This window comes from Urocitellus parryii, chromosome 15 (assembly GCF_045843805.1).
Source record: "Urocitellus parryii isolate mUroPar1 chromosome 15, mUroPar1.hap1, whole genome shotgun sequence".
Taxonomy (NCBI): domain Eukaryota; kingdom Metazoa; phylum Chordata; class Mammalia; order Rodentia; family Sciuridae; genus Urocitellus; species Urocitellus parryii.
This window is the reverse complement of record NC_135545.1, coordinates 53,664,839-53,688,755: the sequence shown is the minus strand read 5'-3', so window position 1 is coordinate 53,688,755 and position 23,917 is coordinate 53,664,839. Positions and strand designations below refer to the sequence as shown.

Genomic DNA, 23,917 nt, shown 5'->3' with positions numbered 1-23,917 from the left:
ATTGCTCTTTTGACTTAGAATTGCTTTGACTACTATTTTTCCAAATGAATTTTAGAACTGTTTTTTCTAGTTGTGTGAAGAATGTCATTGGTCATTCGATAGCACTAAATCTGTACATTGCTTTTGGTATATGGCCATTTTAACAATATTAATTCTGCCTGTCCATGAATATGAAAGATCTTTCCCTCTCTGAGGTCTTCTTCAATTTTTTTGTATTTTATTTTTTGTATTTTATTCAGAGACAGGGTCTCTGAATAAATGAGACAGGGTCTCATTGAGTTGCTTAGGGCCTCTTTTTTTTTTTTTGCTAAGGCTGGCTTTGAACTTTTGATCCTCCTGCCTCCGCCTCCTGAGCTGCTGAGATTACAGGTGTGAGCCACCGTGCCCGGCCTGTTCCTAGTTTTTATTTGTTTGGTGAGGTTATTGTGAACAGAACTGTTTTCCTGATTTCTTAGCAGATTCATTGTTGGTATATAGGAAAGCTATTGATTTTTGTATGTTGATTTTGTAACCTGCTCCTTTGCTGAATTTCTTTATTAACTCTAGCAGTCTTTAGGTGGGGTTTTTTGGATCTTCTACATATATGCTCATATCATCTGCAAACAGTGATAACCTGACTTCTCCCTTTCCTAATTTTAACCCTTTTATTTCCTTCTCTTGCTGAACTACTCTGGCTAGAATTTCTAGCACTATATTAATTAGGAATGGTGAGAGGGGATATATCTGTCCCAGATTTTAAAAGAAATGCTTTCAGTTTACTCCTCACTATGATGTTGGCTTTGGGTTTTTCATATATAGGTAGGTTCCATCTATCCCTAGTGCCTTCAGTTTTTTTTTTTTCTTTTTTAAATCAGAATGGGTACTGAGTTTTGTGAGGCCTTCTCTGTATATACTGAGTGACTAAGTAATTTTTGTCTTTATTTCTATTTATGTGATGAATTACATTTACTGGTTTGCATGTGAAACCATCCCTGCATCTCTGGAATAAAACCAACTTGGTCATGATACACGATCTTCTTAATATATTGGTGAACACAATACCTAATATTAAGTATTTTTGCATCTAAGTTAACCAGGGATACTGATCTATAATTTTCTTTCCTTGGTGTGTCCTTATCTGGTATGAGTGTGATACTGGCTTCATAGAATAAATCTGGAAGTGTTCCATCCCTTTTTATTTTATGGACTAATTTGAGGAGCATTAGCATTATTTCTTCTTTAAAGATCTTGTAGATTTCAGCTGGTCTTGGGCTTTTCTTTGTTGGGAGGCTTTTTATACTGTTTTTGGTCTGTTTAGATTTTCTATATCCTCTTGATTCAATTCTGGCAGATATTATTTGTCTAGAAATGTATCCATTTCTTCAAAGTTTTCTAATTGGAGTATAAGTTTTCAAAATTAGAAATTAAAACCAAAAACCCTTCAGAAACTACATAAACACATGGAGATTGAACAACACACTTTGAGTGATGAATGGGTGATAGAAGAAATCAGGGGAGAGATTTAAAAAATTCTTGGATAATAGTGACACAACATACTAGAACCTCTGAGACACTATGAAGGCAGTTCTAAGAGGAAAGGTTATAGCTAAAAGTGCTCTGATAAGGGCACTATCTAAGATCAGATCTAACAGTGATCTGATGAGAGGCAGGAGTTTCCTATTTGCTGAGCTGCTTTGTGCTGGCCTTCTCTTTATGACTCCAGAATGGCTTCCCTTGATCCTTCCCTTAAATCCTTTTGGCATTAAAGACCATTGTTTTGACTTCAGAGATGACAAAGGCCTTGTGACTGTTCCACATGTACCCCCAAACGACCCATCTGGCCCCAGGTCTTCATCATTAATTCAAGACAAGATTATCTCTGCACAGAGATGCCAAGGGTCACATGCAACTCTCAGACTTTACACAGGAGAACCGGAAGGCATTCATACACCTAACTGAGGGGTTTAAGTAATTATAAGATGCTCACGTTACACCTACATTACATCACACCTACAAATCAATACCCTCAGATCTCAATCTAAAATAAATATTGTAAATGCATAGGTTTTTTTTTTTGTTGTTGTTGTTGTTGTTGTTACAGATTGGGCTCTCTGTTCTATAAATGTTCTGAGATTAGACTGAATACTACTTGTTTTTCTCTAGAGCTGGGATTCTTCCCTTGCCTGAAGAGTGGAAAAGCTCCTGCTCTGGGGAAAAAGGGGCTTCACCTGCGACAGCCCACCACTCTGGCTGCCTGGGAGTCCAGGTGTGGGAAGCAGTTCTGCAAGGCACCGGCTCTTACATGCACATACATGGACACACACCACACCACACTCCGACTGCCCACACACCACACACATGCCACACACACACAGTTGAGGTAAAATTCACATACCACATAATTAACCACTGATCATTTTTTAAAGAGTTGGATCCAGGCACCCTTAGTGTTCACACAATGTTGTGTACCCTTGGTCCCAAAGGAAGCTCTGTGCCCCAAGCAGCATTCCCTGCTCCCCCCAGCACCTGACAACCACTGGTCTCCTTCCTGTCTCTGCGAGTCCCTGTTCTGGACAGTTTGTAAGAAGAGAGTCATATGGCAGGTGGCCTCTTGGGACTGCATGTCACACTCAGCATGATGCTTTCACGTTTGTCCACACCGCTGCAGGTGTCAGGACTTGTGTCGCTCCTCCGTGGACACACCACTGTCGGCCCCTGAGGACGGGCACCTGGTTTTTTCTGCCATGCACACTGCCACTGCCTTTAGCTGACGACAGGAGGTCTACACCCTGCTCTGGGACCTCAGCTGCACCAGGACTGCCTGCACAGGCCACAGGGCAGTGCACGGTTTAATGGTCTTTCAGGGGACCACAGTTTAGCCAGGACAGATACTCAACTGTCGCCTGTTGGTCCAATAACTGACAGAGGGACTGATCAACAACCGCATTCCAAGAGCTGTGGGCTCAGGATGGTAAAAGGGCATTGAATGCACGGAGGGCAGGGAGCAGGGGAACAGCCAGGCCTGTGCACTGCCCATCTGGCTGCAGGGCAAGGCATGGTCCCATCACTCTAGCAATCTACTAATTACAGTGACAATGGCCACAGCTCAGCAAGGAGCAACTGCAGTGCAAGTGGTAGCAGGGCGCAGGGGCTCTGCTTTCTGGAGGACCCTCAGGGCCAGGCCAGCGCTCAGTGCTTCGGGTGCATTAACTTTTCTAACCCTGCATGGCGTACACAGCCCCACTTCACAGCTGAGAAAGCTGAGGCCGAGGTTAGTCACACAGTCTAGCTTTGCATCCTGGGTACCACAGAGAGGGGTGCACGTGGGTGCCTTCTGTGCCCCGCCCATGCTGCCACTTCCTATCATCCCCCCAACATACTCAGCTTGCCTCCTTGGCTGTCCAGGGGCAGGTGCAGCCTGGCTGCTGCTGGGTGCCCAGCTGACACGTGCCTGGAAACACAGGCTCCTGGGGAGACCTGCAAGAGCCCCAGAAGAGCCCACCAGAGGCAGCCTCACTGCAGCCATTACTACTGTCACAGAAACAGCAGGTTCTGGGGCATTTGCTGGTTACCTAGGTAACCATAAGTCTGCCTGGGGAGGAGGAGATGACCTGGCTTGGGTGTCAGGCTCCCAGCTGGGCACCACGTCCTACCTGCACCTCAGGGTCTACTGCACCTGGGCAGTCTGGCCACCATGGATGCTGTCTGAATGCAGCAAAAATCGAATGTGGCCGTTTTTCCCGCTGAACATGAGCTCCATGAGGCAGGATGATGCCTCAGCTGTTTCTTCAATGTGTGGCCTGATAACTGGAGTCACTTGGGTGCACAGCAGGTGCGCCTGGTTTTTGTAAAAGGTAGGGTCGGCAGGGAGGAGGATAATCATCAGAATAACAGCTAACAAGTGTTCAGCACTTAGACTGTAGCAGCCTGGGACAAATCCTTTAACCCACTTCCCCTGCGTGGGAATCGCTGGGTCGGAGCGGGCCCTGGCAGTCCACTATGGAGCCTGCTGGGAAGACTGATGCTCCTGAGCCCTCTACGTGGTGAGTGCTAATCCACACGCCTCGGTGGGGTGCACACGCCTATCCTGCCCCATGATGCAGAGCAGACCGTGATGAGAAGGGATCGTGACCTTTCCCAGGGTCACGCAGCTGTTGTTGTGGATTCTGCTGGGCCTCCCCAAAAGAGAGTCTGAGTCCTACCCACTGGATCTGACTGTGGTCGTCTTTGTAAAGAGGAGGTCATACTGGATGAGGGTGGGCCTTAAATCTGCCTGGTGTCCTTATAAAAAGGCCACGTGGAGACACATTCACACATGCACTCTTGGGCACACTCAGAAGAGAAGGTCACGTGAAGACAGGCAGAGACCGGAGCACCACATCTGCAGACCCAGGAGTGTCGGGGATGCACAGCCCCCAGAAGCTGCAGGCAGGGCAAAGAGCCCCCTGGAGCCGGAGGGAGTGGGGCCCTGCCCAAACCCTGATTTTGCACTTCTGGCCCCAGAACTGGAAGAGAACAGATTTCTGTTTGAAGGCCCCCGGTTTATGGTAATCTGTCCTGGCAGCCACTGGAAACCCACCCAGCTGGCTGGTAGCAAACAAGGCTGACCCAGGAGGCTGGCTTCTCAGGGCTCTGCTGCAGCTGTTCAAGTGACGGAGCGGGCAGGGGGGCCCGTGGGACTCCGGGTGAGAAGGCCTCAGTTCCCGGCTTAAGCCTCGGTTTAGACTGTTGGGTTTTACTTTCCTGGTGGCAACCTGATGCCCTGTCCCTTTCTGCTCCCTCAGTGGGTAGAAACACTGACATTCACCTGAACACCGGCCCAGCCCGTCACCCGATTGCATAAGCCCTGGTCCTCGCTGTCTCCGGAAGGCGGAGCCAGGAGGCCTGCACACCTGGGCACCTGCATCAGCAGTGATGTCAGAAGGAGCCGCCTGGGGTCCCAGGAGCCTGCAGGAAGAACTTCCAGGAGAACTTGGGCATGGACGTCAGCTAGAGGATGACGCAGGGTCCTTGGCAAAGAATGGTGGGGGAGGACCCCAGCTCAGAGCTTCTCTGTCACCAGCAGCCACCTGCACACCAGCCGACAACTCAAGCTGCCCACAGACCAGTTGAGCTCATGCCCAAACAAGCCCACCAGCGTTTCCACCCTGAACACACTGTAGCCCCCGGGCGGGGGTTACCAAATCTCAACAGTACAGTCCAATCGCAGGCCAAGCCTATCAGGCGGGTGCTGCAGATGGGTGCGACCCAGGCATCAGTGCTTTTTTGGGCGCTGGTATACTCACAAGTCCATCTGTACACAACTCAAACAGCCAGAGGGAAGCAACTCACATCCACCCACACTGCATGATAAACCACCGTGGTGCCAACAGACAATGGAGTATTATTCAGCCTTAAAAAGGAAGGAAGCACTGGCATGAATGAGCCTTGCTAAGTGAGCTGAGCTGGTCACACCAGGACAGCTCCTGTACAGGTCCATTCATGTAAGGTGACTGCAGCAGTCAGCCTCATGGGGACAGAGAGAAGGGCAGCTGCCAAGGGCTGGGGGAGGGGGAATGGGAACTGTCTTTTCGTAGGTCAGAGCTTCATTGTGGGAAGGTAAGAAAGTTTTGGAAATGGATTGTGGTGATGAAAGCACAAAAATGTGACAGTGCTTAAGAACTGTACACTTAAAGATGGTTAAAGTGATAAATCACACTATGTTTATTTTAATACAATAGACTAAAGCATGTTTAGAATCTCCAGATGGCTAGCCAGGCGTGATGGCCCACCCTGGAATCCCAGCCTCTCGGGAGGCTGAGGCAGGAGGATCGCAAGTCCTAAGCCAGGCTCAGCCACTTAGCGAGGCCCATAAGCAACTTCAGGACCCTGTCTGGAAATAAAATGTAAAAAAGGCTGGGGGGTGGATCAGTAATTTAGCACCCCTGGGTTCAATCCCTGGTACAAGGGTCAGCAGGGGAGACCCCCATTTTACAAAGGGAAGAGGGGGAAAGGAGCCAGTTGAGGCCTGCCTTAGGGTCCTGGGCTGTATGCCTAAGTCCAGCCTGACACCCTGGTGCTCTGGAAGGGCTCTCCTGCCTTCAAGTAGCCTTAACCCCAGGGGATGTGTTGGCCCTGCAAACCTGCCAGGCGCTGGCACAATAGCATGCAGAGCGTGGCCCTCAGAGCGCACTCCGCGCACGCCCACCAGAGAGTCCAAGAGCTGGATGCGGCCACCCTGCCCCGCCCTGCACCTGGGTCCCCTGAGCTTCATTCTCAGTAGGTGGCAGAACCTGTGGGTAGAAGGTGCCTTCCCCTTCCCAGGAGGCTGCCCTGGGGCAGGAAAGCTTGCCTGTGCCAAGTGGGTCCTCAGTGGGGTCTTCAACATTAGAAAGAAAAGGAGGGCCACCACCCCTGTAACCCCAGCACTCGGGAGGCTGAGGCAGGAGGATGAGAGTTCAAAGCCAGCCTCAGCAATTTAGTGAGACCCTGTCTCAAAATAAAATACAAAAAAGGGCTGGGGATGAGACTCGGTGGTTAAGTGCCCCTGGGTCCAATCCCCAGTGCCAAGAACAGAAAAGGAGGAAGGTGACCCAGTGTAGGAATATGAGGAGCTGGAGCCTCAAGAATGGGATCAGTGCCCTTACCAGAGGGACTCCAGAGCCGCGCCGCCCCTCCCACCACGTGAGCACAGCGGAAAGATGGTCATAGGAACCGGGAAGCAGGCCCTCACCAGGCATGGAATCTGCCTTGATCTCGGGCTTTCAGCCCCCGGAACTGGAGAAATAAAGGTTGCTGCCTGTAAGCCGGCCAGCTTCTGATTTTGCCACAGCAGCCTAAATGGACCAAGCCACAAAAGAACACCCAGAGCCACCAGAGCTGGAAGGTGGGCAGGGTCGTGTCCTAGAGCTTTGGATGGGTGCAGATGTTAGCAGCCCGGGACACTCACCCCAGCAGGGAATCTCCAGCTTCCTGGGTCCTCTGGCCTCTGCCTCTAGCAAAGCTACAGCAAATCCCATCAGCAGTGCACAGAGGGCTGCCCAGCTTCCCCCTCTGGCTGAAGAACTCTAGGGAGCCTTGCAGGTCCCCAAGCCCATGCTCAGCACACCCCAACACCTCACGCCCTCAGCTCTTTGATTCTTCTTATGATTTTTTAAAAAATTTTGTTGTTGTTGTAGATGGACAGAATGCCTTTATTTGTTTATTTTTATGTGGTGCTGAGCATGTGCCTCACACATGCTACTGACACTGAGCTACAGCCTCAGCCCCATGATCACTCTTAAGATTTTTGGACTTCCCCCTTCCCAGCGAGGAAACTCCTGGGAACCAAAGACCCAGGAGTGTGCATTATAATGAACTGAGAGTGGGGCGGACCCACATTTGGATTTCCTTCCTCCTACTTAAAAGTTGTGCAGCCTTCGACAAACCATGTCACCTCTCTGACCCTTACTTTAATCATTTATAAAATGAGGACTTTAGTGTCACTTGCCTCTTGGAGCTGTTGAGAGAATTCAATGTAACATTCCAGGCTTGACAGTAACTACTGAGTTCAGTAGGTAAGTGCAAAAGCTGAGTGACAGACCGTGGTCACAGTGCACCACACAGCAGTTAGAGAGCGGGAACACCCAGATCCACCTGGACCCACCTCCACCATCACCCAGAGTCAGGCCTGCCCACCCACACGGGATTGGCCCACACGCACAGCCAGGGAGGCCCACATCCGTCCAGCACAGCTGGCTTCTCTGCAGAGGTGGCTGGGGAGGGGTCTGGGCAGGGGCTGGGCTTGCTCCACAGCAGAGATTCCAGCCACTGCAGCAAGCCCCAGCCAGGCGCTGCACTTCCAGTTAAAGAGAAAAGAGGAAGGAACCCCGGGAACAGAGTCCTCACAGTGGCCAGTCCTTAGTATTTGTACTTTTTAGTAGTGTATTATCTGATTTTTAAAATAATATGCAGGGGCTGGGGATGTGGCTCAAGCGGTAGTGCGCTCGCCTGGCATGTGTGCGGCCTGGGTTCGATCCTCAGCACCACATACCAACAAAGATGTTGTGTCCGCCGAGAACTAAAAAAAAAATAAATATTAAAAATTCTCTCTCTCTCTCTCTCTCTCTCTCTCTCTCTCTCTCTCTCTCCTCTCTCACTCTCTCTTAAAAAAAAAAAATAAAAATAAAATAATATGCATTCTTTGAAAAATCAGGATTGTACAGAACAATGAGGACAGAAAACAGAGCGGCCCCCTGCCGGATGACACCTGCCTTCTGTCTCTGGGTGACCTCATTTCATGCATTCTCTTCCACACATATGTACACACATGTGAGCGCGCACACACACAAACCGGCACATGAATTTAGGTTGTAACATCCCTGTTGGCTCTTGACTCCCGTCGCCTCCCCCCCTCCCCTCCCCTCCCCTCCCCTGAATCCACACTACACTGGGACACCACAGCTTATGGTAAACGCGTGCGAGGCGAGCAGCCACAGTCCCCTCCTGCAACCACCGTGCTGCTGAAGCGTGGCGGGGCAGGGCTGCACTCCAGACCCCGCTGGGGAGAACAGGTGGTGCGGGCAGTCGCGCCCGGGTCAGCACCGTCAGCATGGCCTTGCGCCCTTCTCGTGGTCCTGGTAATCAAACAGGTCCACAGAGCAGAGTCTGAGGTCCTCATTTTGTTATGTCTGTGCACCTGGCCTGCTTTCTCATCACCTGCGGGAACCCTCCAAACAACTTCCTATCAATTTCCACATCTGTGTGCCTTAGTAAGCCACCTCCAGTGGGCTGGCAGAGACAGGACGTCCATTCAAGACGTAAAGATGAGGACTGTGGCAGTCCTGCTGCCTGACCTGACTCCCACATGCTGTCTTCCTGGGGTCACCTGTGGCAGTGCCAATAGCTTCTGCTCAGTGACTGGGATAGAGCTCCTTCTCGCAGGCCGAGAGGGAGCAGAGCTCTGCCCCGTGGTTTTGGGCCAGGCCACCCACCAGGGCTGTTCCCCTGGGCATGGAGCCAGAGCCAGCCTGGCCTCTGGGATGGTCTTTGCATTTTTCTTTGGGAGGGGGTGCTCAGAAAATGCTACCTCAGATTAGTGACTAACAAGGCCCCTGCTCCCATCTTAATTTTGGGTGCAAAGAGCTATTTGACCCCCCCTGAGGAGGCAGGATCAAGTCACTGAAGTCACTGAGCAGAAGCTACTGGCACTGCCACAGGTGACCCCAGGAAGACAGTGACTTGATCCTATCTCCTCAGGGGGGTCATTCAGCTAATACTCTCCCCAGGTGCTTTCAGAAACTCAGTTTCCTCGCTTGGTCAATAGCATTTACTGAGAGATCTAAGCCCCATCTAGCTGAAAGCTTGTCTCAACAGAGGACAACACTCCTCCCTCCCATAATTTCACTTACCCAGGGCCAACCACAGTGTGAAAATATGAAATGGAAAATTCCAGAAATACACTACTTATGAGTTTTAGATAAAGAGTGGAAGAGTGTGATGAAACTTGTGGCGGCCCACTCCACCCGGCTGGGATGCAGTGTGCCACCCTGTATACACTATCAGTCCGATAGTAGCCTCTCGGTTACCAGGTCAACCTTGGCAGCGTCCCATATTGCAGTGCTGGCATTCAAGCAATCTTGCTTGACTTAATAGTGGCCCCAAAGCACAGGAGTCGTGATGTGAAGGAGGTGTCGGGGCATAGGGCACGGAGCATGGAAGCACACACTCTGGCACCTGTGGCAACACTGCAGGCCACACAGAGGAGAACGCTGTCTGTAGGGCTCTGAACCAGCTGAGGATTCAGGCATCCGCTGAGGGTCTTAGAACATGTCCCCCACAGATTGAGGGGCTGGCTGGGGTGGTTTCCTGGGGTGATGGAAAATTGGGTGATGGTGAACCTGAGCTTCACTGTCAGGATACATGCACTTTGTTATATCTAAACTACAACCTGATTTTGAAAAAATCCTAGCTGTTGGGAAGGGTTACGAACAGTGGGAATGTTTTTACAATTTTCTTTGATCTCCTTAGTATTTAAAAAAACACTTAAGTCAAAGTGCCACTGGGTTCAACCCCCAGTACCTAAATAAATAAATAAAATACCTTAGTAGATATGCTTTTTAACCGTCCCGACTAAGGGCTCTCCTACCCCTAAGAAGGAGCGGAGGTACGACACGCCAGAACACTGCTGGCCAGCGTTGACTGAAGGTGACTGTAAGTCTGCCCTGCAGCCTGATGACTTAATTCCCAGCACACGCTCAACAGGCATGTGGACACACGAACCAGGATGTTTACACGGTTCCACCTGTGACAGCCCCAAACCGGACGTATATGTCCACGACAGAACAAACAAGTCAAGAGTGCGACCCAGCAACGCAAGGACGAGACAACCGCAGCACGCAGCAGGACAGCTCTCTGATAAACCTGACTTTCAGCCTAGATGCCAGGTCACAGGAGTTCAGGTTGCAGATTCCATTCAGATAAAGTCCAAACATGCAGAAGTAACCCGTGCTGCTGGAGTCCAAGCAGCAGCAGCCCTGGTGGGGAGGCCGGGGAGGCTGGGGAGGCCGGTGAGTTCCCTGAGTGCTGCTCTCATGGTCTGTGTGCTTTCCCCTCGTGCTGTCCTGCAGGGGAGGTTTATCACAAAACAGACAGGACAGTCTGTTCTGAAGAGAGTCCTGGTGGGAAAACAGGAACCTTGCCCCCACCCCAGCTGCCCTGGCCAGGCACGAGGCTAGCCTGGAGGCCACCACCCCGGGCTGCATCTCAGCTCTGCCCATTGCCAGCTGTGTGCCTGGGGACCAGCCCCCCTTCCCTCAGCTCCTCTGTCAGATGGGGTTTCCTGAGATACACTACACAGAAGCCCCCCGCCCCGTGACTGGCAGTGGCGGGCACCTGGTAGCTGTTCTCTTCCTCTACTGTAAAGAAAGCCGGTGGGAGTTTCGGCTCTCGTCCCCAAGGCTGCCCAGCCCTCTGCCACTTGTTGGTTTCAATCCCAGAAGCTCCCCTTGTTGTTGGTTACAGGGTCCCCTGGGACCCACTAAGCGCGGCCTATGCTGTGGCTGGGAGACGCTGGAGACGGTGGACTCTCCCAGGAGAGTCACCCTTGGGCCCCACTGAGCACAGGTGCAGGGGGACGCCCCAGGGCTGGGTGCCCCCAGCTCAGTGAGGCCTTTGCTCAGCCACCTCTTGGGAGGGGGGGGGGGGGCTGCCGGGTAGGGAGAGCCCTCCTTTCACAGTGCTCCTCTGAATCCCTCTGATCCCTCTTAAGAGGTCACTAAGTCCTCTTTGACTGAGAACCAGAAATTAATCTGGATGGAATTCCTGTGTTTCAACCTGGCTGAGCAGGCACGAGGCTGGGCCATTAAGCAGCAGAGTCCACCTCCTGCCCACCTTGCCTTGCTCCTGCTTCTTCCTTCTCGGACTGCAGGATACTGGGGTAGTACCTGCCTGTCCCATCAGAAGACACTCAGACTCAGAGGGTCTGGCTGGAAGCCCTGCAAAGGCCCCTGGAGCAAGACCCAGAGACACAGGCAGAGCCGGCGGCACCAGCCTGGAGTCCGCAGGGCACAGGCTGCCGCAGGGTCTGGGCACTTGCACTCCCTCGGCCATGGAGCTGGGCAGCACGGCTCTGTGGGCAGAGCTCTGCCTCTGGGAAAGTGGACTGGTGATGCCTGCTGGGGGCTCGCTGGGGGCTGGGCCATGTGTGCCACACAGCACCCGCCTGCTCCGGGAGCCCTATCTTCTGGGGTCTTGTTTATCCATGAAGAATAAGCAGCAGCCTTCACTGAGTGTGAGCATGAGGCAGGCGTGGTTCTAGAATCTCCATGGCTACTGACCCAAGCCACTTTCCTGAGAACCTACTGAACTTTGGACCTGGGCCCCTCGGCCTGCAGCCTTCACCACTCAGCAATGGACACAATGTTGTACTGGGAGCAAACTGGCAATAAGTGATGAGAGCCACCCACCACCACTGCCAGCCCCTGACCCCTTCCCAGTAACCCGTGTTCTGGAAACTGCTCTAAAGGACTTAAGGGAAGTGAAGGCTTAGCTGGTATAGGAGAGCCGCAACCACGCCATCTCAGAGGGAGCGGCACAGACCCACAGCCGGGAGCCTGTACCTCACACCCTACGTGGACCAGACGGCCGGCCGCGCAGGAAACATCTGCGTGAAGACGCGCAGCACCAGGAAAGGCGCAGGGGTGAGCCCTGGCTGGCGCAGAGGGGCCGCTGTCCCTGGGCAGCTATAAAAAGGTAGAGAGGGCTGGGGTTTCTCAGTGGTGGAGTTTGCCTAGCGTGCGGGAGGCCTGGGTTCCTTCCCCAGCATTAAAAAAAAAAAAAAAAAAGAATTAGAGAAAGATAGGTTGGCAAAGGGGGCCGAGAGGGGAAGGCAGCTCTGTGGTGGCTGCTAGGTCAACCCAAAGGGATGTCCCAGCAGCAGGCATGCAGAGAAGCCCGGGCGGAGTGGGCAGAGCACACAGAGCAGGGACTCCAGCCTCTGGGCATGCGTGATGCAGGGCTTGGGAAAGGCAGGAGGTGGGTCAGTCCTGTGCTTCACCCTCCAGGGCCAGGAGGCAGGGTCTGCAGGCTGCGCAGACAGGAGGGGCTGGGGAAGGCACTGGCCAGCACTACGCAGGCTCCCAGCAGGCTCCCAACACCCAGCGGGGATTTGCAAGGCAAAGGTTAATTAGCATCATCCCCCATGACGTCCATGAGACAAGCGGGAAATGCAAAGCTCCCAGGCAAGGCCTCCGGAGATTAAAAGGCCAGGGCACAGCACAAGGGTCTGCGGAGGGACTGAGCTGTGTGTGTGTGTGGGGGGGGGAGCACTGTGCCTCGCCCACCTGTGGGTGGCATGCCAGCTCCTGCTGCAGATGTCCCAGGTTTACAGCCCAGCCCTGTGCCCTTGAGAAAGTGGTGTGACTCTGGGCCTCGGTTTCCACATCTGTAACGTTGGGAAAGCCGGAGGAGCAGGCCCTTCCTGGGATGCAGAGAACCTGAGGGGGTGAGGTCAGTGTTCAGGTGGGGCAGGTGCTCAGCACAGCAGTCGGAGCCGTCACCTGCTACTTGGTGCAGAGGGCTGGGGGCAATTCAGGGATCAGTCTGGGATGGAGAAGGCTCAGGAGGGCTCTGCAGCCTAGAATGGGGAGCCTGGGCTAGAGCCAGGGTTGATGGGACCTGCTGAGGGTCCTGCCCTGAGCTCACAGCTCTCCCCTTCCCAGAAGCCTCCCTAGCTCAGCCCTCGGCAGGGCGGTACAGCAAGGGCACCAGCTCAAGGCCCTTGGTCCTCCTGCCCTGGTTCCCTGGGAATACAGGCCCAAGTTGGGCCCTCTCCCTGTGTGGGCGAGTCCTGCTTCCCAAGGGCATGGCCAGATGGCCACATTTTGCTCTTGCAGGGGACCCTGACAGCAGCTGTTCTTTGGTGTGGGCCCTGAGCGAGCCCCAGGCTAACCCTGATGCCTGCGGACCACTCAGTGGTGAGGAGAGCCTGGACTCTGGACTGACGATGGAAATGCAGAAGCCAGAGGGCTCTGAGCGCTGTGCTAGGAGCCGCCATCCTTGGTGATGTTCCTCACTCCTAGGACTCTCAGGCCCTGGCCAGGAGATGAAGACTTTGCAGAGCCGTCACGAGGCTCAAGGGAGCAGATGCATGTGCATTGCTGGTCAACAGGACGTGACCTGGGGGGACACTCCTCCTGAGGACAGACTTCCCAGCACAGCTCTGGGGGTCTCGAGTCTGCCAGGACATGCTGGCTGGGGCTGGAGGGGGCTGCAAGAGGCACTGGCTCCTGCTAGGGTCCCCTCTACCTGCCACATAAACAGGAACATGAGCCTCACAGTAATGCAGCAAGGGAGGCACTGTCACCATTTCACAGCCAACACACGCACACGCACCCGCACTGTGGCCTTTCTCTCTTTCACCCACCTCCCACATTCTTTCCTGCTTCCTTTACTGTACAGAGGAGGGACAAGTCCTGGACGCAGTGACCAGAGGCTGTGGCCGCCCCAGGGGGTTGGGAAAGCCTGCTTGGGGAGGAGGCAGCTGTGGCCAGGGCAGCCAGCCAGAGAGGATGCAAACATGGGCTAAGACTTTCCCAGAGCCAAACGCATTCCTCTGGCCTGGCCAGCCTGGGACAGGGAAACTGGCCAGCCTCTGTCACACACTCAGTCTATTCCTCGGGCTCAGCTCTGGCGCTGGGCCCCTGGGGTTGTTCTTAGTGACCTAGCTTCCCCGGGGATAAAGCGTGGATTCCAAGTTTAGATTCCAAGACTTCTGTGCAGCGGCCTTGGAACCCATCAGGAGCGCAGGGCTGGAGTCTGCACAAGTCCCAGCTGCGCGAAGCAGGTGTCTCTGGGCTTCTGGGGCTCCGTGATCAGCCCAGAGCGTCTCCTCACAGCCTGGTGTGTGGGCCTGTCTGGGGCACTCAGGCCCACCCTGACAGCTGGGCTCGCCTGGGCCTCTCATCCCAAAATCCTGGATACCAGAGTGGTTCATTCCTCCCAGGGCTCTGTGAACCCATTCTTGGCCTTGACGCACAACCCAGCTGTACCCTCCTGGCCCTATATAAATGGACCCAGCCTCCAAGGGCCAGGGAAGGAGCAAAGTGGGGCATCTCAGAGTCAGAAAGGAGGCCTCATTAACCCAGCATCGTTGTTTGTGCTTCTAAGCCCCTGGGAATTGGCCTCCAGGGCCCAACCACCAGAACCAAACAGGGCTAGCCTCCCAAAAGAGTCGAGGACCTGAGCTCTGCTCCAGCGGCTTCCAGGGGGTCTGCAGCACTGTCACGCCACCCAGAGCACCCATCCCCGTTCAACCCACCGGCATGGGGATGGCAGGTGCTTGCTGGTCTTTGTCCTGTGGGCTCCAGGCCTCCTTGGACTTCCCTGACCAACACTGGCTGGGAGCAGGAAGAGCACAGTGCCCAGGGAGGTGGGGGGTGGAGAAAGGACCCTGCAAGGGCCTCGTACGCTTTGCATTCAGATCTCATCTGCAAAGGGCGACCACCGAACCTGTTCAGAGAGACGGATAATCCACAGACATGGTGCCCAGCAGAGGAAGTTCTCCAGCAAGAGGCAGGGACGGCGGCAAGCACTCTCGAGGCCGCGTGAGGCCTTTCAAATAGCGGTGCTACCGGTGAACAGGGGCGAGCAACAGGGCATCACAGACATCAGACATCATGGTCATACTCTGCCGCATCCCAGGAGCCAACCGACAGCAGCATTTCTCAACCTTCTTCATGACTGTCTCCCTGCCCTGCACTGAGGACTGAACCCAGGCGCTCCACCACTGAGCCCCAGCCCCAGCCCTTGGTGATTTTTGTTTAGAGACAAGGCCTTTTGGACAGATCTCCCTCATTTGCTTTCCTCCTTTTATCAAACGATAAGGTTTTAGTGAACAGAGTTGAGCTTCAGAGGACCACAGAGTATTTTTAAAAAACAAGTATTTTTAAGCCCCAAAGACCCAATTCTGGCCCTAAAGGGACTTCACTTCTATGGGGAATGCCCAGAGATGTCAGCACAACTTGTCCACAGCTAAACCCAGGGACACGGTGTCCCAGAAGCTGTGCTCTGTACATGCGCTGTGCTGCGGCACGCCCGCGTACACTGGTTTCTGAGTACTCAGAAATGCAAAGTCTCAAGTGAGGTGGTGGAAGTTCCAGACATCCCTAATGACCCCCCCCCCCCCGTTAAGTAGCAAAAGGGAAAAGAAAAAAGGAAAGGAGAGCTTCAAACTGGCTGGTCATATTGTAAATATGGGAGAGAGAGTGGTTGTCTTAGCAGCAGCAGAGGGTCCTGTCCCGAGTGGGCTGAAGAGTCTGCCTCTCAGTCAAACACAGTTTGATCAAGGAGGAGGAGGGATGGACCGACAGACTGGAATAAAATTTAGATCTTGTTGCTGTGCAAATATGAGCAAGTCGTTCAATCTCTCTGAGCCTCATCCCCTCATCTGCTGAATAACAATGAACCAGAATGTATCCAGCCAGGCCTGACACACTGGAGGTATTTACTAATTCCATCTCAATTAAACAAATATTTGCTATAATCTTTCCAGATCAGTACAAGTAAGTTACAGAACCAGGATTCAAATCCAGGTCTTCCGGCTCATCTGGCCAGGCAGCCACCCTCCAAAACAACTTATGCTTCTTCCTTTCCCATTTTAAAAGAAGGCGAGTAAGCCCCCTTAACTCTCATCAGAACTAAGAGTCAGGAATTAAATCAAGTTGCCAACACTGAGAGGCCGCTGCCACCTGGTGGTGGCATACCTAAATCATTGGGGGGCAATTACTGAAGGGGAAAAACGGCCAGTGTCTTACACATGCCTAAAACCCCACCAAGCCCAAGCTTACACAGTGAGACTGAGTCACCAGCCACCACCTGGCAAAGGGCCAGCACACCGCCAGGCACCTGCCTGTTCTCTGACGCCTCTGGCTTAGCTTTCCTAGTTACCCGCCCCCGGTTCTTCTTTTAATTGATCAAATTTAATAACCATCAATAAACCAAATACCACCCTATCTGAACACAGGCGGTCTTCCCAAGAACTGCTGGACACCCACAGCCCCAGTTCCTGACGAGCTTAACCAACCACCTGGACACCACATGAAATTCTTGACAAACCCGTGTTTCAAACTTGAACTTCTAAATCAGCTTTCCGGCCAAACTCTCCCGAAATTCTATTTTTTATGCCCATCTTGGTCCCCCTTACAGCTGGGTAATGTTCACAGAACCTGCAAGCGCTGACCTCTGGGCGTGCCTGCAGACGCCGCTGAATGAACGCCGCTGAAGGAACAAGGCCCAGGCAGAGCCCTGGACGGCACCATAGCCCTTGCTCACACCCTTCACAGCTCCTCTGGGCGAGGTGCTCCCGGCCTGTGCACCTCCCGCCCGCCCCGTCCTGGGGAGGACAAGCAAGGCTGCCACTTATGAGGACTCGCATGCGAGACCCCTAGAGAGCCGACGAGGCTGGACTAAGGAGTTACCGTCCCTGAGCACAAAGTGGACTCTTCTTTTAGGAAAAGCTCTGGAGGGCCGCATACCATGGTGATGGCATGTAACAGGTCACTGCCGCCCAGTTGTCATTCCTCCTTTTCGACCACTGTGGCATTTAACTCCCAGATGGCCCAGGGGGTCCTGTCTGTGTCCGCCCATCCTGGGCACATTGGCCCTGGGCACAGAGTGTGGCATTAGGGATGTCAACCCTGTGTGAGCTGATTCAGCAACACTGCTGGTTCCAAAAGCTGATGTGTGCCACCTGCCCCCTCAGCCGCCACCCGGGGGCTCCCACCCCAACTACACCCAGAACCTAGTGGGAAAGAGGGACCTGAACCTGCAGGAGTCAGACTCCAGCCTCAACTTCCTGTGCGTACGACAGGACAATAATCATAGACTTCGCGAGGCTCTGGTGAGGGTGAAGTGGACATCGTGAGACAGGCACAGCTCCTGGCACACAGAGGAGTTCAGTCCGCACAGTGCCAACCTGGAGACTCGTGTCCAGCCTCTGAGACTGGCCTGGCTGCGGTGAGAGCCCTGGCAGGTGTGAGGAGCCCAGCCTCTCTCGGGACAGACGACAGCTCCCGGGCACGCCTGCCACGCTCATCCTCCACCACTGCTGGCACCGTGGGAGCCAGGGAGGCACGGATGCTCACTGGGCGAGCTGCACACCTTGTCTGAATGGGACACCACCGCCAAAGTCCCAGAGCAGAAGCTGGACTGCAGGGGCCTGAGGACCGGCTTGGCAGAGGTGGCGACCAGCCAAAGCTGAATTTTTCTTTATGTGTCAGAGGACTCCAAACCATCCTCTGCAGAGTTCCAACCAGGCAGTCAGGCCACAGGCCAGAAAGAGACAGGCAGGAGGAGCCCATGAGAACACGGTTGCTCTCTCCACAGCTTTGCACAGCCTCCGGAAGTCTCCTCAGCACAGCTCCTGGAGCCCTGGAGGGCCAGCCTCCCCGGCCTCAGACCACCTTCCCTCCAACAGCAAGCAGTTCTGGGACCCTTTGAGAGCAGGGACACCAGTGTAAGGCGCTGGGCCAAGCACACCAGGCGGGAACACAGCTCAGCACTGCGGGGGACAGGACCCTCACCCCAGAGAGTGAAGGGCAGAGGTTTCTCCTCAGCAGGTGGGGCTTCTCTGCAGAGCCGCCTAATGGCAAGTGTCCTCTGCCTCCATGCCCCTGGGGTGGCCCTGGGGAAGGAGCAGCCGAGGCAGAACTTACCTTCCACTGCAGAGAATGGAACCACTGATCTCGCAGGTAGCTGTTGGCAGCCTGCAACGAGAACAAGAGAAGGTACAGTCACCAGAGGGCGGCAACTCAGGGCCCCTGACAGCCAGCACGTGAGCCCTGCCTGCTCTGGGCAGACAAGCCCTGAGTGAACTGCTCTGGAACAGAAGCATGCGGGGGGACTTTTCTGGAAAGAAGACACAGCCCTGGGGGATGCTGGCTGCTGGGCACAAGGAGCTCCCCCTTGCTGCCTGTGCACACACCCGACTCACTCAAAATCATGGGAAGGGTGGTGACAGTGGCAGGAGCGGCCAGGGGCCTCCCTCCCACCAGGATCACCAGGCACCCATCCCACCTCTTCTCCATCCTGCCAGTTCCCTAAGCTAAAGGCGGCTTCCATCACTGCCCGCTCCACAGAGGAGAACACCAAGACTCGGAAATCCCACACTACGTGCACTCAGACCTGGGTGGGCCAGCGTCAAGGCCTGTGTACTTCACCAGGACCCTCGTGACAGCTACAGGTCAGGGTGGGCAGTGCCAGCCTTGAACTTGGCCAGACCTAGGGTAAAGCATGGAGCCGAGAAGCAGAACCTCCTTCATCCCCAGCACCCTGATCCTGAGAGCCGGCAAGGCAGTCTGGACTTTCCCGACTGTGCGGCTGTGAGTGGGAAGCGGCCCGGCCCGCTTGTCGGCGTTGGAGGATGGGGGACGGGCGACGTAACCACCCAGAGCCTGCTGGAGGCCACGGCTGCCATTCTCACCAGTTCTCCCAAATAAAACTTGGCCCAAGCAGGCTGGACCACCTGGCGCGAATGGCTGCTCTCAGGCCACCCCCAGCAGCAGGCCTGCCACCCGCAGCAGCCACGTTGACAGTGTCTGATGGGACCCGCGGGCTGGCCTTGCAGCAGCAGCCCTGGGGAGATGGACTGTCCACATCTCGTGGTGCAGAGAGGAGGAAACTGAAGTTAAGAACGTTCCCAAGGTTCAGATGGGAGCCGAGGACCAGGAAGTGAGCTGTAAACCACACACGGTGGCACTCTGAGCTCTCTCCAGGCCACCCAGGCAGTGCCACGCCCCCTGCTCCAAGTGACCCTAACTGCGAAGGTCGAGAGACTCCATGAAGGCTGCAATGACTCACCCCCTCTGCTTCCTACACGCACACACACAGGGCCCAGGTCTTCTGTAGACAATGGTCTCCACCCGACCGTCCTGAAGAAACAGACTGCTTGGTGCCCAGGTGGCACAGCATCCTGGGGTCAGTCCAGAGACACCTTTCAAACCTGGGCAGTCACACCAGCCCCTGAGGCAGGCTGAGCCTGAGTGCTACCCAAGCCAGAGACCAGCTTCTGTGCTCCTGGGACTCCTGCGATGGCTAAGCCTCCAACAGACCCGGGCCCAGGCCCTGACCTCTGCCATAGTCTAGTGTTCTGCCCTGGAGGATGTGGGGGACATGGCCTGTGACACCTGCTCAGGATTGCTCAGGCCCAAGAGGAGAAGCAGCCCCCTGCTGGGCTGTGACTGGGGTCCCCGCTGCCAGCATTGACCCAGCATTCTGGTCTCATGACACTTCTTGTTCATTAGGATGACAACACACATCCCCAGCTCAGGGCAAGGGATGGTGACACCCCAGACGATGAAATAACCATGGGAAAGAGCTTACTCAGCACGCCCCAGATGGCACACGAAGGCTCTTGAAACATGGCCATCTGGGTCAGCAGCAGCCACAGCAGTGCTGTGCCCACAGACGTTTAGCAATGGGCTCTCCAGGCTTTTGTGAATAATGCCACTTCAGCTGACTTCAGCGAGGGGACGTGGCTGCACCACCACTGGGAAGCGTGAGGGTCAGCTCTCATGGCAGGGGCATGCAGGCGGAGCCACTCCACATGGCCTAGGTCTGCTGATCACACCCAGGAGGCCAGAGGGGGCTGTGGCAAGCAGGATGAGGTCCCCAAGAGGTGCTCTGGGATTATGTCATCTTAACACGGCAAAGGGACTTTGCAGATGTGACTGACCGAAGGCTCTTGGGATGGGAGACTATTCAAGATTATCCACCTGGCCCAAGGGAGTCACAAGGGAGGAGGAGGGAAGGTCAGAATCACCAGCAGGAGTCAGAGGGACGCAGTCGGGGCCTCCAGCAGCTAGAAGAGGCAAGGAAACACCCTCCTGGGAGCCGCCTGAGGAGCCGGCACTGCCCACCCTGGATGTTAGCCCCGGGGACTTCCGGCCTCCAGAGATATCCACAAGTGTGCGCACCACACACACACACCCGCTATACACACACACACACACACACACACACACACACACAGCTGTGCAGGCGGCTTCAGGATATGTTATGAATTGCAGGCCAAGGACCTAGATCTAATCTGACCTCTTCTCTGATGCCATTTTTCTGATGTGGAAAATGGTCCAGATTTCCTGTACCTGTCATCAGTTCTATTTCCAGTGGCCTTCTTTACGTGACCATGTAGCTTGCTCCATGAGTCTGAGCGGGTGGATGAGCCAGTGCCCTCTTGAGCTCCCCCCGCCCCTGCCCCGGCCACGGGGAGCGGCACATTCCCTGAGGCATGAGCCCCACACGCTGCACACAAAGCCGGGGTGAGCAGCGGCCACATGGAACGTGGGGCTGCTCCCCAGGGCAGCATCACCTGGTCCTCACACAGCCTCAAGCCCACCACCACCTCCCTGCCCAGAACACTCTGCCTTCACCCCGCCCCCGGGGCCTACTCAACTCGCACTCAACCCTCAGGTCTCCAGAACTGTCATGATGGCACCTCCCCCCGCACCCACCCAACACACCGCACTGTCTTACAGTCACCCGTCTAGTGTCCCGTCCCTAGGCTTGGGCTCTAGGAGGTCAGGAACCATGTCTGATTTAGGCACCAGTGTGTCAAAAAAAAGCCAGGGAAACATTTGTCAATGAAAGACGGGCTGACGCGCTGAATGAATGAAGGATGGAAGGATGGAAGGATGGATGCGTGAGGCAGGAGGACTGACAGAAGGGTAGATGAATAGACAGGCAGATGCTTGGGTGCATGGTAAGACAGAAGGACAGACAGATGGCAGACACATGGGTGGATGGGCACCAATGTACCCACTCTGTTCAATGGAGAATATTTCATGTGTGTGAGAACTTCAGAAGAACTCTTCAGTCCTCATCCCCTCTCTTCCCAACTTGTATTTGATGAAGCCTCTAGAAATAACCACGGTGGTATTTTCCTGACGTACTTTGTGCTAATACTGCCAAGTACTTTACTCAGAGTCTATGATCCTCTCTAATAACCAAGGAGACAAACATTATGGGTCCAGTTCACAGATACGGAGGGTCCTTCCTGCTGCAAGGGTCACACAGCTACCTACACAGCCTCAGCAGTGCAGGGTGACACAGCCAGTGCATGGCAGATCTGGGCTGGAGCTCAGAGGGCCTGACCCCAGCCTGCTGTCCCTACTGCTCATCCCTGGAACTGGTGAGCAATGTGCCAGCTCCTCTGCACCCCGGGCCCTGAGCTGGGAATCTGAAAGAATTATTTCCCCGTGGACTTCCCTCTGATGAAGGGAGGAAGGACCTGCCACCCTGTTCCAGGCACAAGGAGGCCCCACCTAAACAACAGGGTGGGCCTGAACTTCCTTCCAGAAGAGCAGGTACAGTTGATGGAGCCAGAGACTGCAATGAGGGTGGCAGGAAGCTGCTTCTCCTTGGAAGGACCACTGCTGGCCCAGGGCCGTCTAAGTAGCTTCTAGCACAGGGAGAGCTGCCCAGAGGAGCCTCAGCCCAGGGAGAGGCTTCAGCAGAGGGCCCATGCTGCTCTGCGGGCGGCTGGGCAAGGACAAGCCAGACCCCAGGGAATGCTGAGTCTGAGGGTCACTCAGAGGAGGAGCCACCGGAACACAGGCAGGAGCCCCCGGCCCGCCCAGTGCTACTCAGGCTGCCCTCTGACGGTTCCTAGTAATAAATCTTTCCAACCAAAGGGCCTGGTTCCAGGCAAACTCTGCCTAATTTCCTCTTCAAAAGTTGCCAAGTTCTGGCTCATTGTTGTATTGTCTACAGAGGTGAGAAAAACAGCCCAGGGAGCACCGGGGTACTGTTCCCAAGTTCCCTTTTCTGGCCAACTCTTGGGGAAAAACAGCCCGAGTGTGCAGACCGGAAAGGGCTTCCCTCCAGCTTCCAGTAAGGAAGGAACCCACCCTGTCCCCTGCCCTGATGCCAGTGTTTGGGATAAACAGTTGCCTGGCTCCTGTGGGCTTTCCGGAACAATGACAGCAGAGCCAGGTATCTGAGACACCCCGTGATGGTGATGTGACTGGGGAGGAGGGTCTCCTCACTCTCACGTCACCAGGAACCTCGCTGAGGCCTCATGGGGCTCTCCATTCCTCACCAATGTTTTTAAACCCAACTGCAAGGCCCAGCTTCCTGAAGACGCCCTGCCCTGCCCTGCCCTTAACAGGTGTGTTCTGCACCCAGGGGTTCTCATAACATGGCATGAGGGAGGAGTGCTGACATCACACAGCACCCAGAATCGCAGCAAATGGACCATGGAAGGCTGGGTGCCCCCGTCGAGCACTGCCCCCGCAGGCCAAAAGCTCAGCCTCTGGGCTGGACCCAAGCATTCCCCAGCCTCCTTCGTCTTTCAGGTCAGCTCCAGAGGCTGGTGTGGGGACCGGTTCAAATATGGGAGTGTTGAAGTGGGGTGCCAGGGAGGCAAGCAGAGAGAGAAGAGAGGAGAGGAGAAAGAGACACAGAGATGCAGAGAGTCCAGGAGGAGGGTGCCACAGAGACGACGCTGACAGACGGCAACTGAGAGATGGCGACTGGGAAAGGAGGAGGAGAAACCACGACAGGGAGAGGGATGGGGGAGAAGCAGAAGCACAGGGAGACGGGAAAGAGACAGGCACAGGTGCAGGGAACCTGAGACAGAAACGGACACCCGACAGGCAGGGACAGGCAGGGGACACCAAGAGCCTCCTCAGGGGTGCAGTGACTCAGGCACAGTGAGGGACTCCACCTCGGGAGGCTACTTCCATGGGAGGGGCCTGGCTAAACGACAGGCTTCGGGCCAGCAGTACCCACAGAACCTTCTGAGGGTACAGAACCTCTCTTGGGGGTAGGGGACTACGGGGGATTGAACCTAGAGTGCTCTAGCGTTGAGCTTTTCATTTTTTATTTTGAGGCAGGGTCTTGCTAAGTTGCTGTGACTGGCTTTGAACTTGCAATCCTCTTGCCTCAGCCTCTCAAGTTGCTGGGATCACAGGTGTGTGCCAGGGGGCCCAGCTAGAGATGCTCCATATCTGCTCTGGCTAATGTAGTGGACACTGGCTACTTGTAACCACTTGGCATGCAGAACGTGCCTGGTGGACTCAGAACACGCATTTTTAATGGAATGGAATAAATCAATCCAAACACAAATGACCCAGGGAGGGTCCTGGCTGCAGTGCCAGGCAGCAGCTCGAGGCATCTTGGCTTTCTGCCACCTGGAGCACTCAAGGCCTTCTAATTGGGCTGTGACCCATCAGCCCACCTGGCTGCCTCTAGAACCCCTCCCCCCACTCTAGAACAGAAAAGATCTATCCCCGGGGACCCTAAGGTTGCTCCTGGTGACGTCCAAGCTCTGGGTCCTAACACAGCAAACCATACAGAGTCAAGGCAAAGGAAAGATCCATCTGCCACAAGAGCAAGCGGACCCCATCAGCAGGGGAGAAGACACCCCAAGCACTGTCTTGGAGGGGGCCACCCGGGCGCCCCCATACCCACACAGAGCTCCCCG

At 54.7% G+C, this 23,917-nt stretch overlaps 1 protein-coding gene across 1 annotated transcript in view; it reads right to left on the bottom strand.

The window, feature by feature from the left end:
- Cmip (c-Maf inducing protein) overlaps positions 1-23,917 on the bottom strand; it is a 196,808-nt gene that overhangs the window by 48,384 nt on the left and 124,507 nt on the right. The window contains exon 3 of the mRNA XM_026393018.2: positions 18,150-18,200. Within this exon, the coding sequence (XP_026248803.1) occupies positions 18,150-18,200 (51 nt within the window). The remainder of the gene's footprint in view (positions 1-18,149; positions 18,201-23,917) is intronic.